Source organism: Seriola dumerili, unplaced genomic scaffold, assembly GCF_002260705.1.
Source record: "Seriola dumerili isolate Sdu_G_001 unplaced genomic scaffold, Sdu_1.0 BDQW01000122.1, whole genome shotgun sequence".
Taxonomy (NCBI): Eukaryota; Metazoa; Chordata; class Actinopteri; order Carangiformes; family Carangidae; genus Seriola; species Seriola dumerili.
The window spans coordinates 416,529-444,313 of NW_019174377.1; the positions used below are offsets into that span (position 1 = coordinate 416,529).

Below are 27,785 nucleotides of genomic sequence, written 5' to 3' on the forward strand. Positions count from 1 at the left end.
AAAGATACAGGCACAGAAAGAAACACCACCAAAGAAGAGAGACAAAGAGCAAGAAGACAGGGGGAAAAACAAAAGAGGCAAAAGTGAGTTACTCACAGCATCTCTGAAACCGGTGGTGACAGAAAGGTAAACAGACCAGCAGAAAGTCTATCAAAGGAATCGGGGAGAAAGAGTAAGTAACAAAGAGAAAGGTCATGCTCATAATTGGGGCCATTCATCACGGGACAGTTTTAGGAGTAGGTGTTATGTGCCATCCATCCATTGAGCCACTGGCTCTCTGAGTGGCTGTTGATAAGACTGTCTGGAGACAGGCCAGCCAGCTAACAGCTTCTGTCCATTTACTGTTGCATAAAGCCTCAAAAAGCTGCTCATACATTCTCACAGTGAGGACAGTTTTAGCATGGGCATTGTTAGGCCCCACTTACACTTGTCATTTCAAGTGTCTTGTATCCCGATAAAAGTTAAAAAAAAAAAATAAAAGTTGTAGTTTTAGTTTTAAGACATTTATGCTTAGCCACATATGTGCATCTCTGTTGAGCAGATCAGAAATCTGACTGTATTTGGTATGCAGGGTTATTATAAACTGATCATTTTCTATACTGTTACATACCACAGAAGTATTTGAAATGTGTAAGTTTGAGTAAAACAGAGACAGAATTATTAGGTGTAATGCTGCCAAAGCTGTCAATAATTCCCTGGAAAGCTGAGATTTGATTAGGTATAGTACATTCTTTTAATATCGGTAAAGCCAACAAATTGAGCCTGCAGCAGAAGGCTGGTGTAACTACAGCCAAAAAAAAGGGGGAGAAAAAAACAAAAAAAAAAAAAAACAAAAACAATTTAGGCCTATAATTAGAAAAGTGTGATCTGTCTTTCCCTTCCTTTGTAGAACCTGAAGGAACCTGAGATCAGTAGGGGGAGGAGCCACTGCTGTGTCCTGGAGGTGGTACAGGTTAATAGATGATGCTCTAAAATCAAAACGCTACATCAATCCTCCATCATCCCTGTTCAACTCTGATATATGGACAATGCAGTGAACTCTCCTCCACCGCAGCCTCATACAGGAAAATGGCAGCCTCTGAAGAACACAAGCCAAAAGGCGAAACGAGGCAGAGTATTGCTTTGGGGAGAGAAAAAGTGGATGAGAAGTGGAGGAAAAAAAAACTGGAAAGAGAAAAAGGGAAAGAGCAGGAGGCATTAGACAGAAGAAGGAAAGAGTGGAGAAAGAGGTGAAAAAAAGGGAGAGACTACAGACTGAGGAGCAGAGAGATGGGAGAGTGGGTACAAGGAAAGAGAAGCACAAAGAGACTGCAGCTAGAGAGAACAGATTTTGAAATGTTACCAGCCATTTTTTTCTGTAACAGAAATTTATATGTAGCAGTCATCTTTTGGAAGTTTTTTTTCCTATTGTACTTTAGTGACATAACAAATTAAGACAATACTTACTCAAGTGTTTGCAGCTGCACAATTTACTTTGGATGTGAGCTACTTAAATGTCACATATAATAACAGTATTTTGACAACATATTAGTATGAATAGAAGGATACAATTTTTCACAGTGTTTACTAAAAATAACACAAAGTCATGCAAACATGATTATCCTGTCTGAATAAAAGTACATAACCTTCTGAAAATATATCAAAAAGTGCAGACAAACAAAATCCTCTGTGGATAATCATTCACACGATAAGAAAAAAGCAAAAACATGAATGCCGGCTGAGCATACGGTGGTGTTTGACCTTGGCGATGGCCCTGAGTGAGTTCATGCATGTCTAGTTGAGGCTTCAACAGTGCAGTGTTGTGTCACACCCTTGAGGAAAGTGATGCTACATGGTAATGGGAGGGCTGTGGAGGTCATATTAGAAAACAATCCACGATAGATGAATATACAGAGTGTAGCCTTACATGTTATTCATGTAACTTCATCCACCCAAAAAACCCAAATATGTGTAATATTTGGGATGTTTTTACAGCTAATTTCTGGATGCCAGTTCGGTGTACTGTAACCATTCTGAGTTGTCCTTGGAGCTCGTAGGGTTCCTCTTAACCCTGCTGTCAATGCCAGAGGCCTTTTTACAGCAATCCCACACTGGTCTCAGTAGAGCCAACCCAATAAAGTTTTATAACATGAGCGCAGACAAACCACTGGTGTGCACGGAAGAGAGGACAGGACTGGTCCTGCTGTTTCTGTCCTTTTAGTTCCTTTTTATATTGAAATATTGAGTGGTATTGCTAAAAGTGACAAACCACAAGTAAAATGAATTCTGTCTGAATGGCAATCACAATATAATGCCTAACCCTAAGCATTAAATAAGTATTTTCGCTCTATACAGGCTGCCCAGACCTGGCAACACTTAACGCTACTTCTCCTCAGAAACCACACCAATACAAGTTAACACATTATTTATGTCCTGCAGTAGAAACTACAGCAGAAGTGTCCAGACAAATTCTTGAAGTGTGAAATGAGGAGTTTGGAAAGACAGAAAATCATTCCTTACACCTCTTACAGAGCATTTAAAGCAAACACAATATTGACAACATTTTCATCCTCCCCACAAAATTGGTAGATTCTTTATAAAATTGTAAACACAGTCAAACCCCCAAAGCAAAACTGTGACAGTTTTCTTCCTCTACATTTCAACTCTGCTGTACATCAAGTAAGTGCTTTGTAACTTGGTATTCAGGGGTTAAGTCCTTGTCAGAGCTCCTGACCTCGAATCCTCGGGTAAGAAATCTAACACACTGTAACTCAACTGGCTGCCTCTAATATAATAGAGTTGTGCTAGCTTGGACATGGCCTGGATTAACAAAATTCATTTCAGATACTAGAGAACCAAGGCAATTTGAGGTACTAAGCACAGACAACAGCAATAGCTGTTCACTTGTAAATTCAAGACAAAGCCAAATGTTATGCAATACTGTGTATGGGATGTCCTGTATATGCAGGAAAATATGCAGCAATGACATCAGGAACACATCGAGACCACAAAAATGTAAGCAGATGCAAGCAAAGACAGCCATGTGATAAACATTACAGCAACATCCAAATTCCTCTACAGACTAACTTAAATGTCAGCTTAATAAAAACAAAATCCCAGCATCACCACACACAGTCAATCATCAGACATCCAGCTGATAGAGTAAGCTGGCTAAGAGACCAAATGCAGGCTGTTGATATCAAGACTGTGGATCTCCTCACAATGCAAGCAGGATTTCATCACAAATCCAGCGCCAAGAGACTCTACGACAGCCAGGGGAAAAAAAAGGAGGATTGGAGCTTAGTGAGTGGGAAGGCTGCAGTCCTGAATGAAACATAAAGCATACATTGGTTAAATGGCTTGCTACTAATGCTATCTCCAACAAGGATGGTCTCTTGAGACCAAAATCTCTTGAGAAAGAGTTCTGGCAAAAATGGCAGCGCAATTATGTATCATGAACCAACACAGAGCTAACATCAAGGAAGAATTATGAAAGGAGAAAAGCATAAACAGCATTAAAACACATTTTCAGGGGAAAGGATGAAAACACCATTTCTTAACAAAAGCTAAAGCTAAGTATGTGTCACAGTGCAAAACTACCTGAAAAATATGATGTATTCAATATCATCCAAAAAATCCATTTTGACTGTAGCTGAGTAACATACACAACGAATAAGCCTTTCCTACTGAAGCCCTTTTATGGCAAGCTGTGAAAGAGTGAAGGAGAAAAATTACCCTCTAATCAAATCAGAACAAGGCCAGGACTCTTGGGTCTCTGCACCACCTAGACAGCATACACCACAACAAATCCACTAAGCTCTTTCAACTGTATCTATTTGATGTACATTAGAGGAGTTGTTGTGCATTAACATATACAGCCTATGGACAAATAAACTGCATGTAATTGGTTGTGTTCTTGTTTTTTTGTTTTTTTTTTAATATTGCTTATAAGAAGTAAAGGTAAATGAGAGAAGGGTTTCCAAGTGTGACAAACTCAACAATTCCTTTTATTTGTGAGTGAAAATATTTGAAAATTTCAGGTGGAATTTTGCATTTCTCTGTTGATAAAACACTGTTTCTGAAGTTTACTTTGTGCAGTGCACAGTTATAGCAACAAAGGAATAATCTTGATTCCACACTGAGGAACACCTTTTTGTTGCCTCAATTCATGCCCCAATATGCATGTTTGTTTCTGTCCCTTTCTTTTATCTAAAGCAATACAAGGCAAGCTATCTAAAAATGCATCTGGCTTGAAAGCCTGAACTACAAAGTGATGCAACTTAAAAAGAGTTTCCCTTCCCGCCTACTTGATGCTGTGGATTTGTCTTGTTTACCAAAAGTAAATTCTAGTGGATCTTTGTAGAAAGTGAATAGGCCTTTTTAGAAAGAAAGGCAATGATAGCAAGGGTAATTATTTATTTTTGCACAGAAAAAGCTGTCTACTTATTTCTAGAATTAACTTCAGCAAACAAAAACAACAATGACTTTATCCTAGAAACAGACCTAGTTGCTTATGACTTTGTATGTTGCCTAAAATGCATATGCTCTTTTGAAATTTCTAGCAACCTACAAAAGCAAAAACATATGCTCTAGAGATGCAACATTGTTGTTTGGGTGATAAAGTGGTGGAGGACACAAATCAACTTGTGTCAGCAAGAGCATTTTGTCAGCACTCAATAGCAATAATTTCAACAGCAAATAATCTTACTGTACATGTGAAGAGGATGACCTCTGCTAGGAGACCACACTGTACAAAGCAGTCAGCAGAATTTGTTCATAAACAAAATGTATCAGTTTCAAACATCTATTAGTAAAAGACATTGGTGTGTGTGCATGTTTGGAATATGTGTCTTTCACTTAGCTGTGCATTTCAGTGAACCAACTCATAGACTTATTATATGAATCTAGAATATGTGCAGAGATTTAATTTGGTGCCTTGGCTCTGACCTCACCAGCAAGCACCAAGCACAGCATGGTGGAGTTTGGGGAATGGCAGTAATTAACTTCCCTCTTCAAAATCACATTAGATACAGAGTGCGATGCCAACCATTTTGTAGAATATGCTATTGTCAGGGCCAGGCCCCTGCCACCATGTGGCCATTTCCAGATGCAGCACCTCCAACCATCGTGGGGAATATATTGTCTATAGTCAACTGAGATGAGAAATAAAACACAATACAATACAGCTGATCCACAGCAGCAGATTCAGACTCACTTTAGCTATTAAGCATATTAAAATCCCAAAAATTCTGGCTTGGAGCAGACAATCAAAATGTTATAAGGCAGATGACCATCAGCACAGGCTGTGATTTTAAGGTAAGGATCAACGCAGTGTAACTTTACAACATAAAAATAGAGCTCAGCAATTTGATATATAGGTACATAAAGTAAGCCTTCACAAAAACCCATTGATTTTGAATTAAATATTTCTCTACTGCTTGGCCATACATGAAATCTGTGGGGAAAATGGGAATATGACTATATGTCCTATGGGTGGCCAAAGCAATGTTGAGTCAGTTTTATAGGAGCAGACATCCTGACATGTCACAGCAAGAAAATGAATAGCACAAGTGTATTTAATTAACATTAATGTACTTCATAGGAAACCTAATGGCAATGAGGCATCGTTTGTAAAAATGAATCCCACCTGTGCTTTTCCTACTATAAGTCAAAATATCTGCTTGGTCTGTTATGTGAATGGGCTGAGTGTAGGACAATACTCATGCTTTATTACCCACTAGAGACCTGCTTGCAATGAGTAAATAAAATAGTGGAACAACCTAAAACCAATAAAACTCATAATACTAAGCATGAAAGTAGCTACATTATTGCACATGCCATCTATAAGTGCAAGAGTGCAAGACAGAAAAGAGCCAAGCACAACAATTAGCAGCCACGTACAACAGCTTGGCTTAATGTATAGCTGCTGGACTATCTTAAACACAGCACACAAACATGATTTAACAGAGCTAAGATACTCACTGACTATATGCATGTTAGCACAAGCAGCAGATACTCACTTTGTTGAAATGCAGCGGTGGTTCCCGGCATCTCACAGGTGAGTAAATCCTTTGGGAAACAGAAAACTCCAGCTTCCGGTTTGAAGAGCCCGATTAAAGCCCACAAAAAGAGGAGCAGGGGAGTCGCATGAAAACAAAATTATTTCCACCACACAGCCACCTGACGCTACACAATGTTGGGAGCAGGAGAGCTAGTTCATGAGATGCTGGGTGGGGAAACAGCAGGTAAGACACAAGGCAGCGCAGGTTTACTGAGAGTTTAAATAGCCCGCCCACTGTAAAGGGAGCGCTTGATATGTCATCTGTCGCCCCAGTCCTTAGCTCCATTTAGTGACAAAATTACTCACTATAAATGTCACCATTACAATTATTAGCAGAGTATTTAACATGAAATTTTAAATATTAAATGTAGATGTATTTGTTTTTGTCTCAGTGCTAACATATTTTTAACTGTGCTTCAAGACTGAGTTGGACTGAGACTGGGTTAGACACAATCAACTCAGTTTATAGGGTCTGCTTTACCTATAAAGGAACAAAAATCATAGCAGGCAAGATTAATCTTAGCAGAGTGATGGTAATACATCTTCCCACTAAAAGTTAATCTATAGCTGTTATACCTAAAGGAAATGTAGCCTTGAAAGACTTTGTCACGTTAAGCTTTTCTGTACATTCTCACCACAAATCTCAGTACTTTTTCTGAATCCTCACTGGCAGCATGAGTTTCCAGACTTTTCTTATGTATGTGGAGTTTGACAAAATGCAGAAAGACTGGGTACCTGGGGCTGTAAACTCGGAAACAGTAATCAGTTATGAATGGTGGTAGTGAGAGTCAACAGGAGAGGGGGGATGGTGATGGAGGGGTGGCGAGCAAGCTCGTTAAGAGATGAGTAATATGCCCTCAAGGATTGCTGGACTTCATTAACCCTTCAGCTGAGGTCTCTCCTCTTTTGCTCTCTCTCCACTCAGTTTTCTGTCTTTCTCCTGCTGGCTCTACACCTCTGTGTGCCTCTCTAGCTCTCAGCCTCTTTCTCTCTAACCATGTGGATGACTGGCCTGTCAGACGGCTAACTGCACCACTCAGCTGGAAAATGAATGGCTTTTCATGTGGTGTGTTCGCTATAGTCAGTGAGGCGCGTTGGCTCTTTCAACATCCCCAACAGAAAGAATCCTATAGGCACTGGAAAGTCCACCTATGTCTTTGTTGTATGGTAGAATATAAGTTTAGACCCTGACACATAGCCTTTCAATGGAGTAGGGGTAGTGTCAGGCTCAACAGTGTCTATATTTTTCTGTCCAAAGGTAATCAGAATATTAATTTATATCTTACCTTATGTAACAAATGATCTACCGTATTTGTTTTAGTTTCAGTAAATTATAAAACACAAAAACACAAATTCCTCAAAGGCACAGCAAACTGAGGCAAAGATGTGACGGCACGGGTTGCAAATGTTCAGCTTGAGTGAAAACTTGTGCATATCCCAGGGCTTTGTGAATCTGCTTCACAAATGCACGTAGACGAAGAGGAAAAAGGAGACAGACTAGAGGGTAATAACTGGAGTTTCTGGTGAGTCAGTCAGAGGTTGAGCTCAACAGAACCACACAGGAAAGATCCCACAGCCGAGGTCGGTGCGTCTGTTGCTAGCTAGCTTACAGCTAATATACACTAGCTGTTTGGGGTTAATAACCCGTGCAAATGATGCACTTTGCTTCCTGTTTGAACTGCATTTAAGAAAATCAAATTATTGAATCAGTACATCAGATTTACATCAATGAGTAGGGTGAGTTAATCTCCTTTTGTGCAGGATGAGAAGCGTCCAGCACAAACCTCAGACTTCATCACTTTCTCAGAGACCTGCTGCTCTCAGTGTATTGTTTTTAGTCACATCAGCAGCTCCAGTGGATATCTAGTGGATATATTACCATGGCAATTGGTACAGACATTCATGGTCATGGTCACTTCAAGATGAATAGTAATAACTGTGGGGACAGCTTAACTTTCCATGTAGTTTATCACGAAATACCTCGGGTAAAGTAAAGAATAAAGTTAGCAGGTAGATTAAACACCTGCCAAATATGACAGAGGTAAGTAAGTTGCAGAGACAAATCAGCTATATGCGTTTGTGTGTGCTTGATGTAACAATGACACAGACACACCTTAATATTGCTTCGGTGACATCATCATAAATGGCACCATATCATCTGATCTGACCTGTATTTCTTGGGCCAACTGTGTATTTCGTGTACTTCCAAATAGATGGTGTGCATTAAATCATCCGACTAGTCTCCTCACAGGAACACCTCTACATTTATTAAATTTTATGATGAATACTAACCTTATGCTCTTACGTAAAGTAGCTTTATGCTCTTGGCTCTTTCAGTATGTCTCCTCCTTATCACTAAGCCTACCAATCTTTTCATTATAAGCTGGCAGCTGTGCATGATTTCTCTCTGGTCTATCATAGAGGATGACTGAATGACCCTTGACACCAAGACACTGAAGACTGGAGGCAAATCAGGCACTTTAGAGTATGATGTTCGCAATATAGTATGCCCATGCTCAGATGTATGCATTTTGAATTTGTGTGTGTGTGTGTGTGTGTGAGAGAGAGAGAGAGAGAGAGAGAGAGAGAGAGAGAAGGATACAGAGATAGAGGGAAAGAGAGAGAGGATATGAGTGATTTTTGGAGCTCATGTTTTTCTCTGCAGACATGCTTCACATCCCATCAGTTCTTCCATTTCTTACTCTTATCAGCACCTCATAGGGCATAAAATATAAGCCAGGCTTCTAGTACAGTAGGTTTGGTAGCAAGTCTTTTGCACAACACCACAAAGCATGAGAAGTAAACAGGGGGATGTTTTTCTTTTCCACGGATCCAAAGTGCATGTGAAGTCAGTGACAGCCTGAGGACACTGTGAATAAAATACTTACCTTTTCATTTACATTTTTAGCTGCACATTTGAGTCCAATCATCAATTTGCTCTTATTTAAAAGTTGCAATTAATACCAAATTAATGTTTTGGTATTAAACAGATGTACAATTATGATTTCTGATACTGCCTACAGCATGACGAGAACATCCATAGACATCTTCCTAATGTTGCATGCTGTACTTCCACTCAGCAATTGTAGTATTCTGTTAAAATTTTACTCTGCTTTTTGTTTAATTTCCTTGTTAAGAAATATAATAGATCACAGATTATATCTTTATGCCAATGTGGTCAGATTTAATCGTGTGGCATCTTCACCTTTACTGAAGAATTTCTCACTTAAGATCACCAGTAAGGTCACATGGCCAAGTGATGTGTTAAGACGAGTCCTGCTATAGATAATATATACTATATATAAATATTTGGGGCTCTAAGGGCATATACACATGTATGGTTCTCTCTAAATTTAACAGAGAGCCTGGATCAGTACACTGGCTTTTAGAAGCGATCATAATCACAAGACAAGTGTGTCATCAAAAATACATTTGCAATTCAGCTGGAAAGCAGCCTGCCCTTCTTGTAACATATTAAAAAACCTATCATCTGGGTGTTATATCATTACCTCGTTCCCAGCACCACATCCTGATTCAAATTTTCAACATATTAATGTGATTTTTTGGATGGTATATGAGATTGACTTTGAGTGGAGTGGTGTTTCCTGTTCTGTAGTTCACAGATTCACTGCTGAAAACAACAGCTTACTGAAGGAGTTCCAGCACAACCGGTGTGGAGCCATTCCCAGATGAGTAATAAAAAAGATCCTACTCAAAAGGGCCCCACTTTCCTCTTTAGCAAACAGACCTCTTCTGCAGACACTAAATCATTTCAGGTAACCACCTGAAATCCATCAGTCACACTAGCTGAGTGTGAGTTAGGCAATGAATAAAATGCCTCCGGTGAAGATCAGAGATGTTGTAACATTAACAATTTTTCAAAGCCAGTATGCATATGTTTTTTAATTAAATTGTTAGTACATTCATCTGTGTGATACAGTGATGTAAAACACTCAAACTATCATTTCACTGTGGCTGGAAAACGTTGAACTCTGTTAATGAAAAAGATTAATTTGTCATGGCTTGTTGGGTTGAAACTGTCCTGTTTGTCAGCGCTAACACAGTCAGCTCCAAACTGAGCCAGTGCACTAGAAGAGACTCATTTCAAACTGAATCTGTATTTTCATGCACCTGAATCAACCAAAAACCCCGTAGTGGCACACATGGTGGATCTCCTATCCTGGATGCAGAAATGTATAGATTTATAAATAAACCTCTGTAAACCTTTATTATTGACCTGAATCACTTTGACACATCAACCTGACATCTGGACATGCTGTTTTCTAATACAATCTTTTTTCTCTGTCTTGCTGTCATCCTGTGTTGTCCCATCCACTGAGGACATGGACACCAGTAGAGTTTCTCAGACCCAGGCAGCCAAACGGACACTCCCCTTTCCTTCACCAATGCTGCCACCGTTTGAACACAGGCCAACCGCCTGCTTTGGCCTCTGAACTCCCCGTCCTTGTTGTTTGCTCCCGCAAGGCCTGTAATGAACACAGAGGGTAGGCAAGGAAATGTCAGACCACTGATGTAATCACAGGGAAAGGTCAGGAGGAAGGAGGAGGGAGGCAAGGAATCCAATATTATTAAGTGTAGTGAGACTGAGGAGTGGAGATTGGCTGTCAACCAATGTAAAACTAAGGAGGGAATCACACAGATATTCTACCTAAAGGTTACATGATTATATTTGGCTGGCGCTGCCTGTCCACATTTCAACCTGTGGAACATTTACATACACCATATCTTTGCATTGCATTGCATGTATCACTAATGTTTGGAATAGAATATATATTTATTCAGATTAGTTTCATTTGTGCAAGTCCATCTGATGGTAAAGTGAGTTTTCAGACGGACCCTAACACTGGATTAGCTTCCCCTGAAGCTGTTGAAACCCTTCATTACCACCAGAGGTGAAGAAGGTTTCCATGTTTGATGGGAGATTTGTCTTTGCCTGTATACCCTAAATTATCCACGAAGACATATTATTATTCATGAGAAAAGTCCATTTGGTTCAAGTGCTACCTCTATATTTTCCTGTCATTGTCTACTCCCCTGAAGCAGTTTCCATGCCTTATTTATTCATGTGTTGAAGCGAGCTGTGACACCTGGAGACGAGTCCAAGGACAATGGCTCGTTAAATAGTCGTATGTAATGTCAAGGGGACCGAATGCAACTCTTCAAGGACTCCTGCAGTTTTAGGGCAATAGTCTAACAACACAGTCTGTTGATCCATGGCAGAGGTGTAAGAGGTGTGAAATTGTGTATCTGAAGATACATGTGTTAGTAGTTATATGTGGACCTAACACAGTGTCCTGACCTCGTTTCAGGTATTTTTTGCTCTCACAGTGGGTGAAGGAACAGCAGCTACTGTTACTGTCCAACAAGAGGAGAACACTTTAAACCTCTGTGTTCAGCTTGTTGTTGCCGTGTAGACACAGCAACAGCATGGAGCTTTAGTGTAGGACATACTGTATGTTTCTAATTCTTAATTTGAATGTTATAGGCTGGGATTTGAATGTCAAATGTAATTTCTGACAAATGTAGATAATGAGATTGAGATTCCAGTATCACACACCAGACATAGACCACGACAACCAAACACAACAACCCCACACACACACACACACACACACACACACACACACACACACACACACACACACACACACACTCACCCCTGCCTCTCCAAGAACTGAGCTGTGGTGGGATGTGACATGTTGAGAGGCAAGACAAGATAACCCAGAGGGAGGCGGTCCACGAGCTACTTAGACACATGCAAGCAGAAATACACACACACACACACACACATACACACACACACACACACACAGACGTCCTTGAATAAAGGATAAAGACAACTGACAAGGTGTCTGGTTACAGACCAAGAGAATGTCCTTTCTGCTGACAGTTAATGGAAACAGTCTTACAAACTCTCCCACCCCCTTTAAACTGACTTTTACTTAAAAAAAAAAAAAAAAGAAAAACTCTCCTCCTTTGGGACTTATTCTTTAAAACATTCAGAGGCCTTTGGAAGTTCAAATTCACAAGCAATTAAATACTAGGACTATTTTTTACTTACAACATGGTATTTAGTGGTGCAAGGACTCATGCAAGCTCCTGGGCTCAACTGACCCCCTGAAAACCTTCCTTAGCAAACACTGATGACTGAGACTATTTCAGAAAAATTAAGGTTGGAGCAAATATAGAGTTGGTAGGCTTGCGATGAGCCACGAGTGTTGAGGTTGATTAAGTGATCCAGGGCTCCTTGGCTGGAGGCTGATGATGCTCAAGTATGGAAAGATTGACCAAAGAAATTTGGAGGTGTGCATGTGGACATGAAGAGAATACGAGTGGAAGTCGAATTGAGCATTGCGGGTTAACTAACTCAAGGACTAAAGTCTGAGAATTTGAGGTTAAATTTGCAGCACACTTATTTAAGTTCGTGTTATGAATTCAATTTTATAAAACATTTATTTTAATAGAGTAAAAATGGTAATTAGCCTACTGTACAGGGAAACAGCTTCAGAAAACACATCCCATGCAATTTTAAGGCTCCTTTGGGCGAAATACAGACTGCGCTAATGAAGAGAGTAAATCAATACACTGACCAGTAACAAATTAATGAAATTAATCAGTGTCATCACATTAATCTTATATGAGTGTTATATAGTACAAAATCATATAATTCAACACCATTAAAAGGATATATAGTTTAATGTGTAGTGCAAACAGTACAGTGTATAGCAGAGAGTACATCATTGTATCTGTGATATTAGTAAGAATAGGATTTAGATTTGCAGAGTTAAAAGGTATTTTACAAATGGATTTTGCTGTGTCTGTATACCAAAACCAATTGACTGAACCTTTCAAACCTTATCTCTCATTTCAAGGATCGGGCATTTGATTTTATCATTCAAAAATCTCATTATAGTAGATGAACTGAAACCAGCAGAGCAATGTAAAAAAAACAAAAACAAATAAAAGTCCCAGCGAAGCATTAGCAGTAAAATGTAGTTAAGTATTAAAGTAAAAGTACTGGTTTGGTCCCTCTTACTGATATATTATTATATATGACATCCTTAGATGATTAATACTTTAGCATCCATGTGTGAGTAGCATGTTACTGCAGCTGCTGGAGGTGGAGCTAGTTTGAACTACTACATGGACACTAGATCTGAGGGGTTGTGAGACGATTAATGGGAGAGGAGAACAGAAAAAAGAATATTCTGATACACAGGTTTAACTGTTTTCATCACTGATAGACTCGAGACCTTGTCCAAGCTAGTAGTGTCTCTCTGTCACTGGTAAATGTTCTTGAAAACTAAGTGCAGTTTGTAGTATAAAAATTACAGTTTGCTGCCAGAGAAGTGTCAGAGATCTTCACACTGAAGAGGTTAGTATTTGCTTTCAGGATTTTTATACAGCAGAGGTCTACGACACAGACCAACATCTGACTCACTAAACCATCATGAATGAGGTTGATTCTCTCTGTAATTCAACGTTAAATAGTTAAATTCTGTAATCGCTTCAGAGTAGGAGTATGAGTAGGTTGAAGGAGATAAATCAGACTGCAGATGATGCTTCTCACAGTGAGTATACACTTCTGTCTCATGTTTCACTGGTTCAAACCTGCAGCTCTGACTAAATACGCTCAGGTTGTCAAAACAGAGGGAAGGGTGTTTTATTTACTGAAGGTGGACAGCTATTGTTTCTTTGATGGGAGACATCCCTGGACATGGACATGTCTGAGTATACCAAAGCTGCCTGAACTGTGAGCTGCATCCTTCTGAGCCAGATGGATTGCAGTGATGTGAGCCTCAGTTCAGCTCCCAGGGTTTTCTGAGGATGCAGCTCTTCAGTTTTCACACAGCATCTCTCTGTGAGGCAATACTGTGCTTTGTATCATTGAAACTGTCATTGTTTACTGATGGGTGGAGCTTTAACCTGAGGAACTGGTACAGGAAAGACTGAACATGATATTTCAGGCTGCAGACCTGTTCTGTTGTGTGTGTTCATTAAGAGTTTTGCAGAGACCAGACAACTTAATTTCCTTAATTCAGAAGGTATTGCAGAAAAACAGGTTTATAAAAGCCCTCTCTGGTATAACATGCTAATATTCAAACCAGACAAAACAGGACTTACAGATGGGTGTCTAATGAATGTGCATTAGAGAGTGAAGAATTTCCTCCTTTGTCTGTTTTTTATTTTTCTTTCTTTGTTGAACTGCAAAGGACCTCACTGAAAATACCAGTTAGCATGAGACAGAAACATGACTGATACAGGGATCTCATGTTAGCATAGTTCCAGCTGTGAAATTAATGCTCACATGCACATGAGAATAAAATATCTTGTGTTAAAAGAAGAATTAAACTAAACTAAGAGGTGGATTATTAGCAACATCCAGATGTTTTGTTGCTATAGCCTACTATGACCAGTGGCTAACGTTTCATTACATACATTTCAGCAAACTACGGTATTTCAAAATTGACTTTGTGGCCCTACTGCTACTCCTATACTTTGTTTTAGCATTTTGCATTGTCCCATAATTGTAAGTTGCAGCCGCAGCAGCTGTTGTTCAGCAAAGCTTTCATAAGTGAATTTTAAGTAAAATATCTCAATGCTTTTCCCATCACTGTATATTATACAAAAACTGATTCAGTGCTTTCAGTGAAGTGTAACATACTGTAAGGTTTCACATTCATACCAAATCACATACTGCAAACCATCTTTAGTGTGTAACACTATAGTAGGCTTGATGTTATGTAACTTGCAATAACAGACAAGGCCTGACATCAGATAGTATCGTTCATTGAGAATGACAGGAGTGAGGGTCCTGAGGTTGTAAATCCAGGCTGCTCCTTATTTCACTAGCACTGAGTCTGAGTCTCCCCCCTCATCTAGAAAGAGTGACCTGTGACCTTTTCATTCCCCATGTAGCAAAGTGGAGAGATAGGGTGATTATCTTCCATAAAGTTTGCAGACTGACGATGGGTAACATTATTACATCTGACAGCACTTCGCTGCTCAGCCCCATGTTCTGACAGCAGACATCCTGTACCTGATTACAGAGGAGTCAGTACACATTTTGTTGCACTCCGGTTCACTCTGGACCAGATTGCTGTAAAATGAATGGCCGTGATGTTCCCACACAGGACCCTGTATGACCTGTGATGCCCACGAGAGCATGTCCGCTGCATTCAGGGTTGTCTTGAGTACACACTTGGAAACAAACTCACCGATCACTGCTTTCACTGCCAGTGGACCTTCCAGAAGATAATGAACAAGTCAAACAATCATCAGTCACAGTGAATGAGACCAGTAAAGAGTTTAGCTGGTCTGCTCAGTCACACAGAGCCTGCATCAATGTCACTTACTACGGTCACCATCATCTTGACAGCATCTTGTCACCTTGTTGCTTCTGAGACTTCTGAGTCAAAACCTATCTATCCACCACGGTCCTAATTGAAAACGACTTGATAGATCGTGTTGCTCAGATAGTAAGATTTCAACGGCACTGCCAACAGCAACATGAAGACGAAACCCTGAGTCCTGTCTTTGCAATCAAATGTATTGGAAATATGTTATTTTCTCAAGTGTCCAGTTAATGAGAAAAAAAGTTTACCACCACTAACCTATCCATATGCAGTCACTGATCAGAGCAAGGCTTTAAGTGTTACAATTTGGTATTAAATTCAGTTTGGACCCCAGGGCTGATTCAGATACAGACACAAATGGATGGACGTACTAAAAATGATTTATTGGCATAAGCCAAACTCAGAAAATGCAAAGGGAGAGTTTTAGTGGGGAGTGCAGGAGGGAAAGAGATACAGGTGGAGGCTGGTGGCGCCCGGAGTTGGAAAGCCGGCGCATGCAGGTGAATATTTGGCGTGGAGATGGCAGGTGGGTATAGTGGCAGGTAACGGCAGTGGATCTTCAGCAGGAGCAGGCACAGCACTGGCTCTGGCAGTAACTGAAGTGAGGAGAAACAACAAGACAAGTGATCAAATAAGGTTTCTTTCACTAGAGCAACCGGTGGCCTGGAGATTCACGACATCGAGTGCAGAACAATCGGGCAACGAGTGAGTGAAGAGCCGGGGTTCTTATACAGAGCTTGATGAGTGATGAGTAACAGGTGAGCCAGGTAGTCAGTGCTGTGCCACGCCCCTGCTGAGAAGCACACACATACACTCACACAAGACAGACAGGGAAAACAAACACAGGAAACACTGGGGAAATCTAGCAGTCACAGAGGGACTGTGACATTAAGACCACAGCCAGGTGCCGGCCAGGTGAAAGCACTATACACTCACTGAACACTTTATCAGGCACACCATACTAACACTGGGTAGAGCCTCCCTTTGCTCTCAAAACAGCCCCACTTCATCGTGGCATTGATTCCACAAGACATTGGAAACATTCCTTTGAGATTCTGCTCCATGTGACATAACATCCTTTCTGCAGAGCTGTCAGCTGCACATTCATGCTGCCAATCTCCCGTTCTACCACATCCCAAAGGTGTTCTACTGGATTCAGATGTGGTGACTGGGGAGGCCACTGAAGTACACTGAACTGTCATGTTCATGAAACCAGTTTGAGGCGACTTTTGCTCTGTGACTTGGTGCATTATCATGCTGGTAGTAGCCTTTAGAAAAGGGTAAATTGTGGCCATAAAGTCGAGCTCATGGTCAGCAACAATTCTCCGATCGGCTGTTGCATCCAAACGATGATTGATTGGTGTTAAGGTGCCAAAAGCGCTAAGAAAACCTCCCCCACATCATCACATCACCAGCAGCAGCCTGGACTGCTCACACAAGGCAAGTCACCGTCTTCTGTCATAGATACAAGGTTTCTTTTTCATCGGTTTATCAGAAAAGCAGAATCATGAACTTGTTCAGATTCACTGGTATCTGCTATTGTACTGAACAGTAATATCACAGCAACATTTCCTTTGAGAATCAGGATGAAAGAATTATTATTTTTTTGGCATGCAGCAACTAAAACAAATGTTGACTCCTTAAAACATTCTGTTTCATAATAACGACAGATTTGTAAAAATGCATAATCCAACATTCACAGCAACCAAAACAATTGGCAGCCTATACAGTACCAGAGTGCCAGTAATTTGTAATTTGCTTTTTCTTCTTGTCTGATTAGGATAATCAAACAGTTGTTCAGTTTTGTTCCAAAATTCTTCAAGCAAAATTTAGTTTACTTCTATCAGATATTAATTTGGTTTCAAAATGTCTGTATTTCATATTTAGCTGTAGGTTCGTTATTATTGTGAAAGCAGCAGACATTAGAAAGACATCATCTCAGGCACAAAACTCAAAGCATCAGTTATGTGACAGTATAAGACAACCTGGTTTCCAGTTGATTCAAGAATAATTTCTCACTGTGACATCGGGTCTTTGTTTTATTTAAGATATTCCAAAGGAAGAAATACTCAGCTACTCTAGGGGATACTTTGCTTCAGTTTGACTGAATGTCAACAAATAAAAGCTGATTTTTTTCCCCCTCTTATTTCAACTCATATACTATACAGAAAAATGATAAAGCCAACAACATTATCTCATTGTCAATATGGTTGGCTCTGCTCTAAGCCTTCTATTCTTTGAAATAGGAGTGCTTAATATCTACTGTATGCATTAAAGATGTCGATTCTATCACTGATGACAAACATGAAATCCATTTCCCATCTTGGATTAAGGTTATGAATCCCTCTCTCTCTCTCTCTCTCTCACACACACACACACACACACACACACACACACACACACACACACACACACACACACACACTCAGATGAACTGATAGCATGGTGCTGTGAGATCTGTCCTGTGTTCAGAGATATTTTAAAGATGTGCTATAAGCTCCTTCTCCCTCCTCCCCAACATCCCGCAGAGCTTCTGGGCTTCAGGATCAAACCAGCTGAGCCACACAGGTAGGCCGCTGCTTCAGAGGGCGAAGCTAAATGTCATTGCTGAAAAACTCTTTCTTCAGTTCAGGGGTGGCCACAGAGGCCCATTTCACTGCTTAGACATGAATCTGTTTTTTTTTACTTGACAATATGGCCTAAAAAACTGAAGTTTATTCACCTTGTTATAGGTAATTGACAGTGTTTACTCTCAAGCTCAGATCTGGCTGTATGCTGAATTGTGGGTTAAAACCAGATCATGTGTGGTATTCTGATCTGCTACCATGATATGCGTTGAATGCTCAGTGATCTTTGTGCTCCTCTCAAAGGCGCTGACATGTGTGAAGGGAAGCAAATGTGAAGGGGCATCCATCCAGAAATCATGACATTTTCGATAAAGCAACCCTGTAGTGACTGAGAAGAGACTGAAACATTTCAAATATCTTCTTGGCACCTCCTATCATTTAGAACAATTCAAAGGGATGCTCTTCAAACAGGCTGACTTTGTCTTAACATTTTTTACTAATGTCATTTTAAAATTCCCCAATTTGAGGAATCACAAAGAGGTCACACTGTACTGAGGGATGAGGGGGAAAAAGAGAAATGCTTCTGTTTTAGTCTAATTTCCCATTCTGTAGTTGAATTAAAGACCAGGTCACTGACTATATCTAATTCAGCAGTTCATACTTTTACAAACGCTGCTATCTGAAAAGGGTGTAATATTCGGCTCTTGTGCCGTTCCATTACTGCCATACCCTCTTCTTCAAACAGTGTGCAAGCCAGTCCATCTGTTTTCTAATTGCTGAGCTATGATGACACCAAGTGGACAAAGTAGGTAACATCAGCTGTGTGTCATCGGGTCTTGAGTTCTGTTTTTAGACCTTCTTCACACAGTCACAAAGGGAAAAAGTGCATTTTTTTCATTTTTTGTCATCCATCTATTCATGTCTGCAATGTAATTCACAACCAATGAGACGTTTTGGCCAGTTGTTTATTTTTCTGAGCTGTTTTTCTGGCCCAGTCTGCAGGATGTGACAGAGCTGGATTAAACAGCTCTTCCCTCAACATCTGGGTGCAAGATGCCCAACCAGATGAGACGTGTCTTCATTCCTGTCACCTAGTCATCCAATTTATTTTTTCTGCACATGCATTCCTTTCCACTTTCTACTACAATCCTCTACATTCTTCTCACTGCTTCTTTTCCAATGCTTCTGTCCTCCTTTGGCAGCAGCCTGTCCAAATTTGCTTTTATCTACATGCAGAATGCGGTCCTACAATGAAGCAGATAAAGTCAAATAAAGTATCTGCTGCTCACCATTACACAGGAGTGGCATGAACAGCATATAATCTAATCATTATTAAAAGGGGATATTTTTTAAATGTAAAATAAATGTAATTTACTTTCACAGAAATCCAATTAGTTTATTTTTTCAGCAATGTTAGTTGTTTTAAACACCGACAGCTGTTTAAATAACATCAAAACAGTGCACAGTAGGACTTTAAAGACCAAGCCACTGACATTCTTCCGGGATCTGTTTTAGTTTGTTGTTCTCTCAGACCTTTATCCCTTGTTCCTGACAAACCAGCTCCTCCTGGATCACAGTCCAGACATTTCCTGTCCCCCGGGGATTCAGGGCCGCATCTCATCTGTATGTGACTGTAGGTGTATTACAATAGTGATGTGCACTCAATCCTCAGGGATTAGGTTAACAGATGAATGAGAGAGTCTGGAGTCTGGAGTCCCCTCCCCTTCATTCCTGTCTACATTTCATTACGACAGGAATCTTAAATCATATGAAAGCTTCAGGGACCAGTCCAACAGGAGGGGATGAGAGGGGATCTGGACATGATCAGAGGAAATGCTTTGTATGTCAGAAAAAATGAATGTAACTGAGGCTGTCCTTGTCATCACTCATCCTCAGGTCTGGAAGATACATTACCCCCAGTACTTTAGATGTTAAACTAGTTCTCTTTTCCATCATGGTAACACTTCATATTTATGGATCCGTAATAATTTCCCAATACTTTCCTCAGAACTTTCCTGGAAAAATATTACAGAGAAAGCAGAGACAGACGCAAATATGAAATTTCTGTACAAGCAAACATCTATATCAACATTCAACATCTATAATGTTTTCAATTATCAAAAATAATGAATGAACAGTTTCTCGGATTTGCTGTTTCAAGGAAATTCCTAATTTCCTCATAACTAGTACAATACTACTAAGTCCTTTCCAGCAAATTATTGGGAAATTATTACAAAATAATGGTCCCATAAAACAAAGCGTTGCCCATATTATTTCTCAATTTTCTTAGAAATATGCTTTTGTCATGTTTTTTGTCAAGCTCAGTTTATAATGCATTTAATACAGTGGTATAAAGTTATCAAGAGTTTAACATGGTGATGACAGAGTACTCATGCCAGAGTAATTTTGCGCACAAAATTGAATGTAATGCCAGAACTGAATTAGCAGTGGTTATAATATGTATCTGTAACAATCACCACTAATAGAAAACTTATGCTTACTCTCTCTGAATGTTTGAAACCTAAACTATTGTTTCACCACACTGAACCATGTGGAACTATTTGCATCTTTTGCAATGTTAAGTGTTCTTTATCAGTCAAGCCAGGGGCAGAAAGAATGTGTACAGTTCCTGGTCCATTTCACACATATGTTGCACACACATGTTTACAGTACTCCACCACAGTCTCTCCAAGAGTCCTGGGCCCCTTGCTTGGGGAGCAGCAGCCCAGAGAAAAAAAAAGAGAGAAAGGCAGAGATAGTGAGCGAATACGAGGAGTCTGATCAGCAGCCAGTATTGGCACTAGCTGCTCCCCTCCCCAGCCGGACCTCAAGCATGTGGGCCCTTGGCGGGTGGATAGACAGGCGGTTCTGGGACTTCGAGGAGGAAGAGCGGCCAGCTGGAGCGGTAACAGAGTGGTATTGTGAGCTGACTGACTGACTGACTGACGCCTCAGTGAAGCAGAGATGCAGGCTGCCCGGGTGGCCTCTTTCTGGGCCCCACAGGGCCCCTCAGTGCTGATGCACTGCTGGAAGTGGGTCAGACAGACACAAGAGCACAGTGGAGAGCAATTGGAGAGTGTATGCTCAGTAGAGATCCAAGACAAAGAGGCATCTAAACAGTGAAGCTTGTGTGATCGTGGTTGACGAGAACAGAGAAAGGTTGCATCTGTTTAATGTAAACCGTTGCTTAAATTATAAACAAAAATGCCACTTTCTCTTTCAGGAGCAGTAGTTTCTGTAGAAAATGAATCAGAATGCACGAATTCAGGCTCTGTTACCTTTTATTTTTGAATCCTAGATGAGCAGCAGCAAAGGACAGCAAAACAATGTGTTTCGCACCTGCCATACACAAAGCAATGATTATCATCATGAGGATTTGGACTGTTTATGACAGGATGTAAAGGCCTCTTTGAAACAAAATGTTCAAAGCACAAGCTGTAGCCCGTCTTGCCAGAGGGAGGCAGTGTTCTCATTCAACGCACATTAACATTCTTCACAGCATCCATTTTGCCTCCAATTCTCTGCAGCTCTTAAGCTGCAAAATGATCGCCAGCCATAGAAGCAGAGAGCAGCAAGTTATCTTGTTATTGATGTGGGCACGTTGAAGAGAAAGGGGTTTGCCACATTCTGGCAGACAAGAGGCCGGAGCACAACACAATGAAAAAAAAGAGAAAGATCTGAGGAAGTCAGAGGAATGTGAGGAATGGTAAAAACCTCCTTCAGAGGATGGACAAAGCTGTGGCTGTGTCACACTTTAACCTGAAACATGCTTGGAAATGCCATAAAGTTATTTTTATGAGTGTTTCAGGGCATTGTGGCCACACACAGCAGAAGAGTGATTGTAGTAGAAGTGTTAAAATCCTCAAACCTGCTCACAATGCAGCATGAATGATGTTTCAAATACGTCAACCCCTCCTACACTTGGCAATTATGATCCCATGAAAAAAAGAGAATGAATAGCTTTTGTGTCAGATTGTGGCTTTAAGTCACATCCAAACATTTCTTAAAGCACACACGACATGTCAAAGCAGATTTTACACAGAGAATAGTTTCAGGAAAATCACATTCCAGAGTGCAGCAACATGTGTGTATCGAGGATAAACTGACTGCGTGGTTACACTTTACATCTGTCCTGGCGCCCTGTCGGAGCATCATCTGGTTACTTATTTTGCTTGCTCTGAAACTGAACATGCTTTGTATTTGTCCTCCCACACACAGCCGCAGCAGGGAATCCAGTAAGTTAAAATCAAGCAGAGCTTAAAGAATAAAAACTTCTTTCAGTCAGGAACTAATGACAGCGGGAAATGAATGAATGAATGAATGAATGAATGAATGAATGAATGAATGAATGAATGAATGAATGAAGGATGCAACATGAGATGTGGATTTGAGACAAAACAGACCACACCATCACACGCTTGGTGTTGGTAAATACTTTATATGCAATTGTTTCTTGATCTTTGCAAACACTGTATAGAAAACACTTATGTAACATTTTTTCGAACATTTAAAGCGCGTCTGAGCTTTCAGACAGACATGACACAGTAATCTACAGCTTTATAAACCCCCCCCCCCCCATCCTGTCCATACACACCCCTCACCACACTTCTCACCACATACAATCCCTTCCAAACACACACACACACACACACACACACACACACACACACACACACACACACACACACACACACACACACACACACACACACACACACACACACACACACACACACACTTACACACACATGCTCACACAGCCACGGCTATCAGGCTCTCCACTTATTATTCACAGTAGGCTTTATAACATAACACTGTTTCTGTATCATATGATGTTCTCAACTTTTTTTTTTTATTATTTAAAATAGCTATCAACATTTATGCTGTAATATTTGGAAAGTGATACATTTGTATTTACATAAGCTTATTGAGCGAGATTCAAATACAATGTGTGTGTACATATGTATAGTCGTATGTAGGTGCGTATATGTGAGAGTGTGTGCTGATCAGAGCCATCTGATCATTCTGTTTGAGTCACTGACCAAAGACCTTTTCCACTGACAGCGTCCAATCTGTTCAACACAGTCTAGTTAGAAAAGAAGAAAGTAACGTGGAGCTCTGGTGAGTTTTTTTACCCACAATGATGCCTCAGTCGCTCGGTGAGGCAATGCAGGGCAGCAGAGCTAACTCGTCACCGGCTCGCTCCCGTACAGCTGTCTGTGAGAGCATGAGGGGATTATCGGAGACTGAAGTGACTAGAGATGGTGTGAGATGCTCACAGCACGTCGGACTCATCGTACATTCAGCAGAGGCCAGGAGGTGCCAGTCGTTTTCTTGGACGGCTGTGATTTAAGGGTCCTACAACCTCAGTGACTGGCACATTCAGACTCTCATACTCATGCTTTCATTTCATACGAGATTAAAGTAAGAAAACGTGGCAAATGGTCACAGTACCATGTCTGATTTTAAAACACCTCCCTTAAGCATCAAAAATGGATGCTTCCGGGGCGATGAGAAGTATTCCCTCCCTCTAATCTTCCTTTTCTCTTTCACACACAGAGATGCAAGCACTCACGTGTACATTCATATATACAAAGTACAGAAGTAAGCAATTACACCTACACACACACACACACACAGGCACACACACACACACACACACACACACACACACACACACACACACACACACACACACACACTCTGGGACCTAGGTGAGAGACCAAACTAATGTGAGAGGAAAGTGAGGCACATAATCTGACAGGCAAAATCCAGCCTGAATTTTGGTATACTCAAAACAGAAGTCAGATGTGGATGATTAAGGTGTCTGAGACAGGCCCAGGCTTTCAGCCTAGAGAGAATTTCTAAAATGTAACATCATTTAGCACCTTTATTCTCCCAGGTGCCTTTAACATACTCAGGATCTTTAAGTACCTATTAAACAGAGACAGAGGTAGAAGCTCTAGCTCCATCGTCCACATGAGTAACAGCCATGCCGGCAAAGAATTTTGGGGTTGGACTAAGGTACTGTAGTGATGATATGAGTAGTGCTTAAAGGCTGGGCTTTTCTTTCACATCCTCATTTGCTATTATCAAGGTCGAAGGCATTGTAACAGAGATCCACATAATTAAACATTTAAAGAATTTATGTGCTCCAACAGTCTCATAAACTCTGGGCTGGAATCCAAAATAGGTCACAGGCCTATTTCTGCTGGGTCCCTACATGGCAAGAGTAGCAATAGATTTTCATAAGCTGGGGTCAGAAGAACAGGGACTAAACTTTGTTGTTTCTTAGATGAAAAAGCTTAAGAACCACAAACAGTGTTTCTGCTCGGTGCAGGAGTAACAGTGGTTGAAAATGGAAATGTTGAGTCAATCTCTTGAGGGTGTTTACAGAGGTGCTTAAAAGGCCCGTGTGGGTCTTTCAGGGCCATTTACTCAAAGTGGCAGCACTTTGCTATCCCTGTATATAAGTGTAGGTCTTTTCCATCTACCATCCCTTTACAGTATTTAAAAGTTACTTCATTATCCTGGGTGTGTTGGTTCACAGGGTCAGTTAATTTTGTTCCAAATTGATAACAGAAAAGAGAGATTGTAGGGGAGAATGAGAGAAAGCAGGTAATCTGTCCATCCTTCCAGCCATCCCTCGCTTTGTTAGGATGGGGATCAGGAGCTTAGGTGAGTGTCAGTTCAACCGTCATCTGGGGTTGAGTCTTCAGGGGTGGATGAGTCCTCTGCAAAGTCGTCCGATGAGCCACTCTTGTGGATGCGGCCGTCGCTGCGCATGCTGTGGAAAGTCTTGCGGAATGCCTCCATCATCGAGTGTGCCAGCTTCTTGGCTTCCAGCTTGCTCTCACACTCCACTGCGTGGCAGTCCATCTGGAAGGACAGGTCATCATTGATCTCCCTGTAGATCCAGGCAAATACGTTGGGTCTGATGCTATGGTCAGCTGTGCAGTAGGCGATCCGCGCCACCTGGTAGGTGTCCATGGTTACTGAGGCCTCGCCGTGCTCGTCCAGGTGGTGAAGGCGCACCTGGAAGGGCCGAATCTCTAGCAGAGAGTTGCCTGGAGGGTAGGTGCCCTGCTGCTGGGCACGACGTTCCACTAGACCTACCACTGCTGACTCTGTGCAACCAGACAGGAACTGGGTCCCAGAGATAGTCACCTTACCCAGGTAGGTCACCTGCAGGAAAGGAGACGCACACATATACTATTAGACTCATCTTCTCCACTGCTTGATGTGTAACAATTGTAAATATGCAGTTGGATAAAATACATCACAGCAGTTTGAAAAGCAGTTTTTCACCAGATGTGCAGAAGCTGCAAATAGAAAAACAACAGGGGTGCCATATATATATATATATACACACACATATACATATATATATATATATACACACACACACATATATATGATGTATCTGTTTAAAAATAGTACAAACAATAAATGCAATAATAAGACACAAGTACAATAACATGCTGTGAAAAAGTAGGTAGAAAACACAAAATGGAGAACATGAAGAGATAAAACCAAATGAAACATATTCACCCAGGCTTTCTTGGACAAGAGAGTATTAAGAAGTGATTTTAAAGATGTTACAGACGTAGCCTGTGTAATCTCAACAGGCAAAGTATTCCAAACTCTGGGGGCTTTAACTGCTAACCCCTGGTCAACTTCTGGCACTAGGCTAGACCTGGGAATAACCAGTAGACCCTATTGATCTAAGGGATGCACAGGCATGTAAGGGGTCAGCAAATCAATGACATATTTTGGTACAAGACCATTTAATGGCTTAGAAGTCAGGAGTAAAATTTAATGAATCAATGTAGAATCTATCAGAGTCAATGCAAGTTGTCCAGGACAGGGATGATACATTTAAATTTCTTGGTGCCAGTAAATATTCAGAGCTGCAGCATTCTGCACCTATTGGACCTGTTTGAGGGAAAGCTGACTGATACCACTATAAAGTACCGATTTATCATCATGAAATATGATGTCATTAAGACAGACAAGAAGATGGCTTGACTGCTAGACTTGTTGGATAGCAGTGGAATGAATAACTGCATGTCATCTGCATAGCAATGGAAGGAGACATCATGGTTTTGTATGATGATGGGAAGTAAATAAATTGAAAACAACAGTGGGACAAGAATAGACCCCTGGGGAACGCCACATTTAGGTAAAAATGTTAGGAGTGTGTTTAGTGATATTTAAGTGTACAGAAGGGACCAAAAGTCAGAGATCACTTTCCCAATGGGAAAAAGCGTTCACCCATTAACCTTGGACAGTTCTACAAAGAACTGATGTCTGCATGGTCAAGTTTAAAATCAGGATACCACAGGTCCCTTGTTTTCAGAGACCAACCTACTAATTAACTGTTCAGGAGTGGATGTTCAGTGTCAACTCATAAGATGGGGCAAAAACATTAACTGTGAAAAACAAGTGGACTGCATCCATTTCCATTTCATATCACCTCAGGCAGTTTTTAATATTAAAAACATTACTACATGACAAGTACTGGGAGCTAATCACTGTGGAGCAAATTAAAAAATAATGTTTGACTGAACTAATAAATTTGATGTTCAGTGTACATCTTTAGGCCAATTAACCTCAAAAACTGGGGTGCTTAAGTCGCTGTATAGAGAAAGATGTTTTAAGAATCAACAATGGTGATGAGAGGCTTTTCTAATTCACTGTGGTAACTTTGCTGACATGCTGAAGGCTGTGTATGTGTGTTATTTCCCAAAGAGAAGCTGTGGTTGCAACAAGGACCATAGAATACCATAGTAATGACACTGCATACCAGGAGCGCGATAGACTGAGGAGATGGAGAGGGATAAGGGGAGAGAGAGAGCTAAGAAGTGAACAAAGCTGGAGTTTTCTATGGGAATGTGGCCAATTCGAGAGCGTTCCAGGAATAATGGCTGACTTGTGCGCTTTCTCTACATGGTGTGCTTTATGGCTTTATAAAAATACACAGAGGAGGAGCCTGCTACGAGTCAAACACTCAAAGAGTTTTCACTCCTGTCTGTGTTTATACTGAGGCAGGGGAATACGCTACACTCTCAAGAGTTCATTACAGCTGGCTTACATACAGCACACATTTGACACACGGCTGCAGATAACATGAGTCAAATGATAAGTGTGAATATTAAAGAAAAGATGTGTATCATATAACAGTCTGCAACATTTACAGAAGATGTGGCCTACATTCATGGCTCAATGCACATCTGCCAAATATCAAGCCCGTCTGTGGTCTCGATAACACAATTCCCTTAAGAAATTTAAGTGAACTATTATCTGTAATTCTTTTCATTTCTTATGTTTTATTATGCTTATAACAGGAAAAAAGCCCACCCAGCACATCAACAGATACCAATGCATAAAGCATGACTGACTGACATAAAGCACCAGAAAGTGATACACAGCAGAGGCCTGGGTCCTGTTTTATTCATCACATGATGTGACTGTTTCTCTTCTTTCACAAATTTTGATTAGTGTGCAACCGTCAAGTCTACCCGCCCTCATTCTCTGCTATGATTTTGACTGAATAAGATCTTTGAGAGTAAGCATGTAGAACAGTCAACCAGTCGCCAGTCTCTCAGTTAGACAGACAATTAGTCTTATGTAGGACAGGTGTAGCATTTACCATAAAGGTACAAAAAGGAAACTAGAATTACGCCATGTGGTTGTATGCCTCTGCCAACCACTCCAGTTGCAGTTTACATGCATGTTTGTGTCTTTTTTTTGGCAAAATGGAACTCACTACTATATCACTATATAGATATGTATGATTCC

General features: G+C 40.7%; 1 protein-coding gene across 2 annotated transcripts in view; it reads right to left on the reverse strand.

Moving 5' to 3' along the window:
* Positions 1-22,819: 22,819 nt before the first annotated feature.
* The window catches only part of pid1 (phosphotyrosine interaction domain containing 1), a 29,205-nt gene continuing 24,239 nt past the window's right edge, over positions 22,820-27,785 (reverse strand). For both annotated transcript variants that reach the window (XM_022748557.1, XM_022748558.1), the window contains one exon: positions 22,820-25,169. In XM_022748557.1, the coding sequence (XP_022604278.1) occupies positions 24,675-25,169 (495 nt within the window). In that variant the 3' untranslated portion in view covers positions 22,820-24,674. The remainder of the gene's footprint in view (positions 25,170-27,785) is intronic.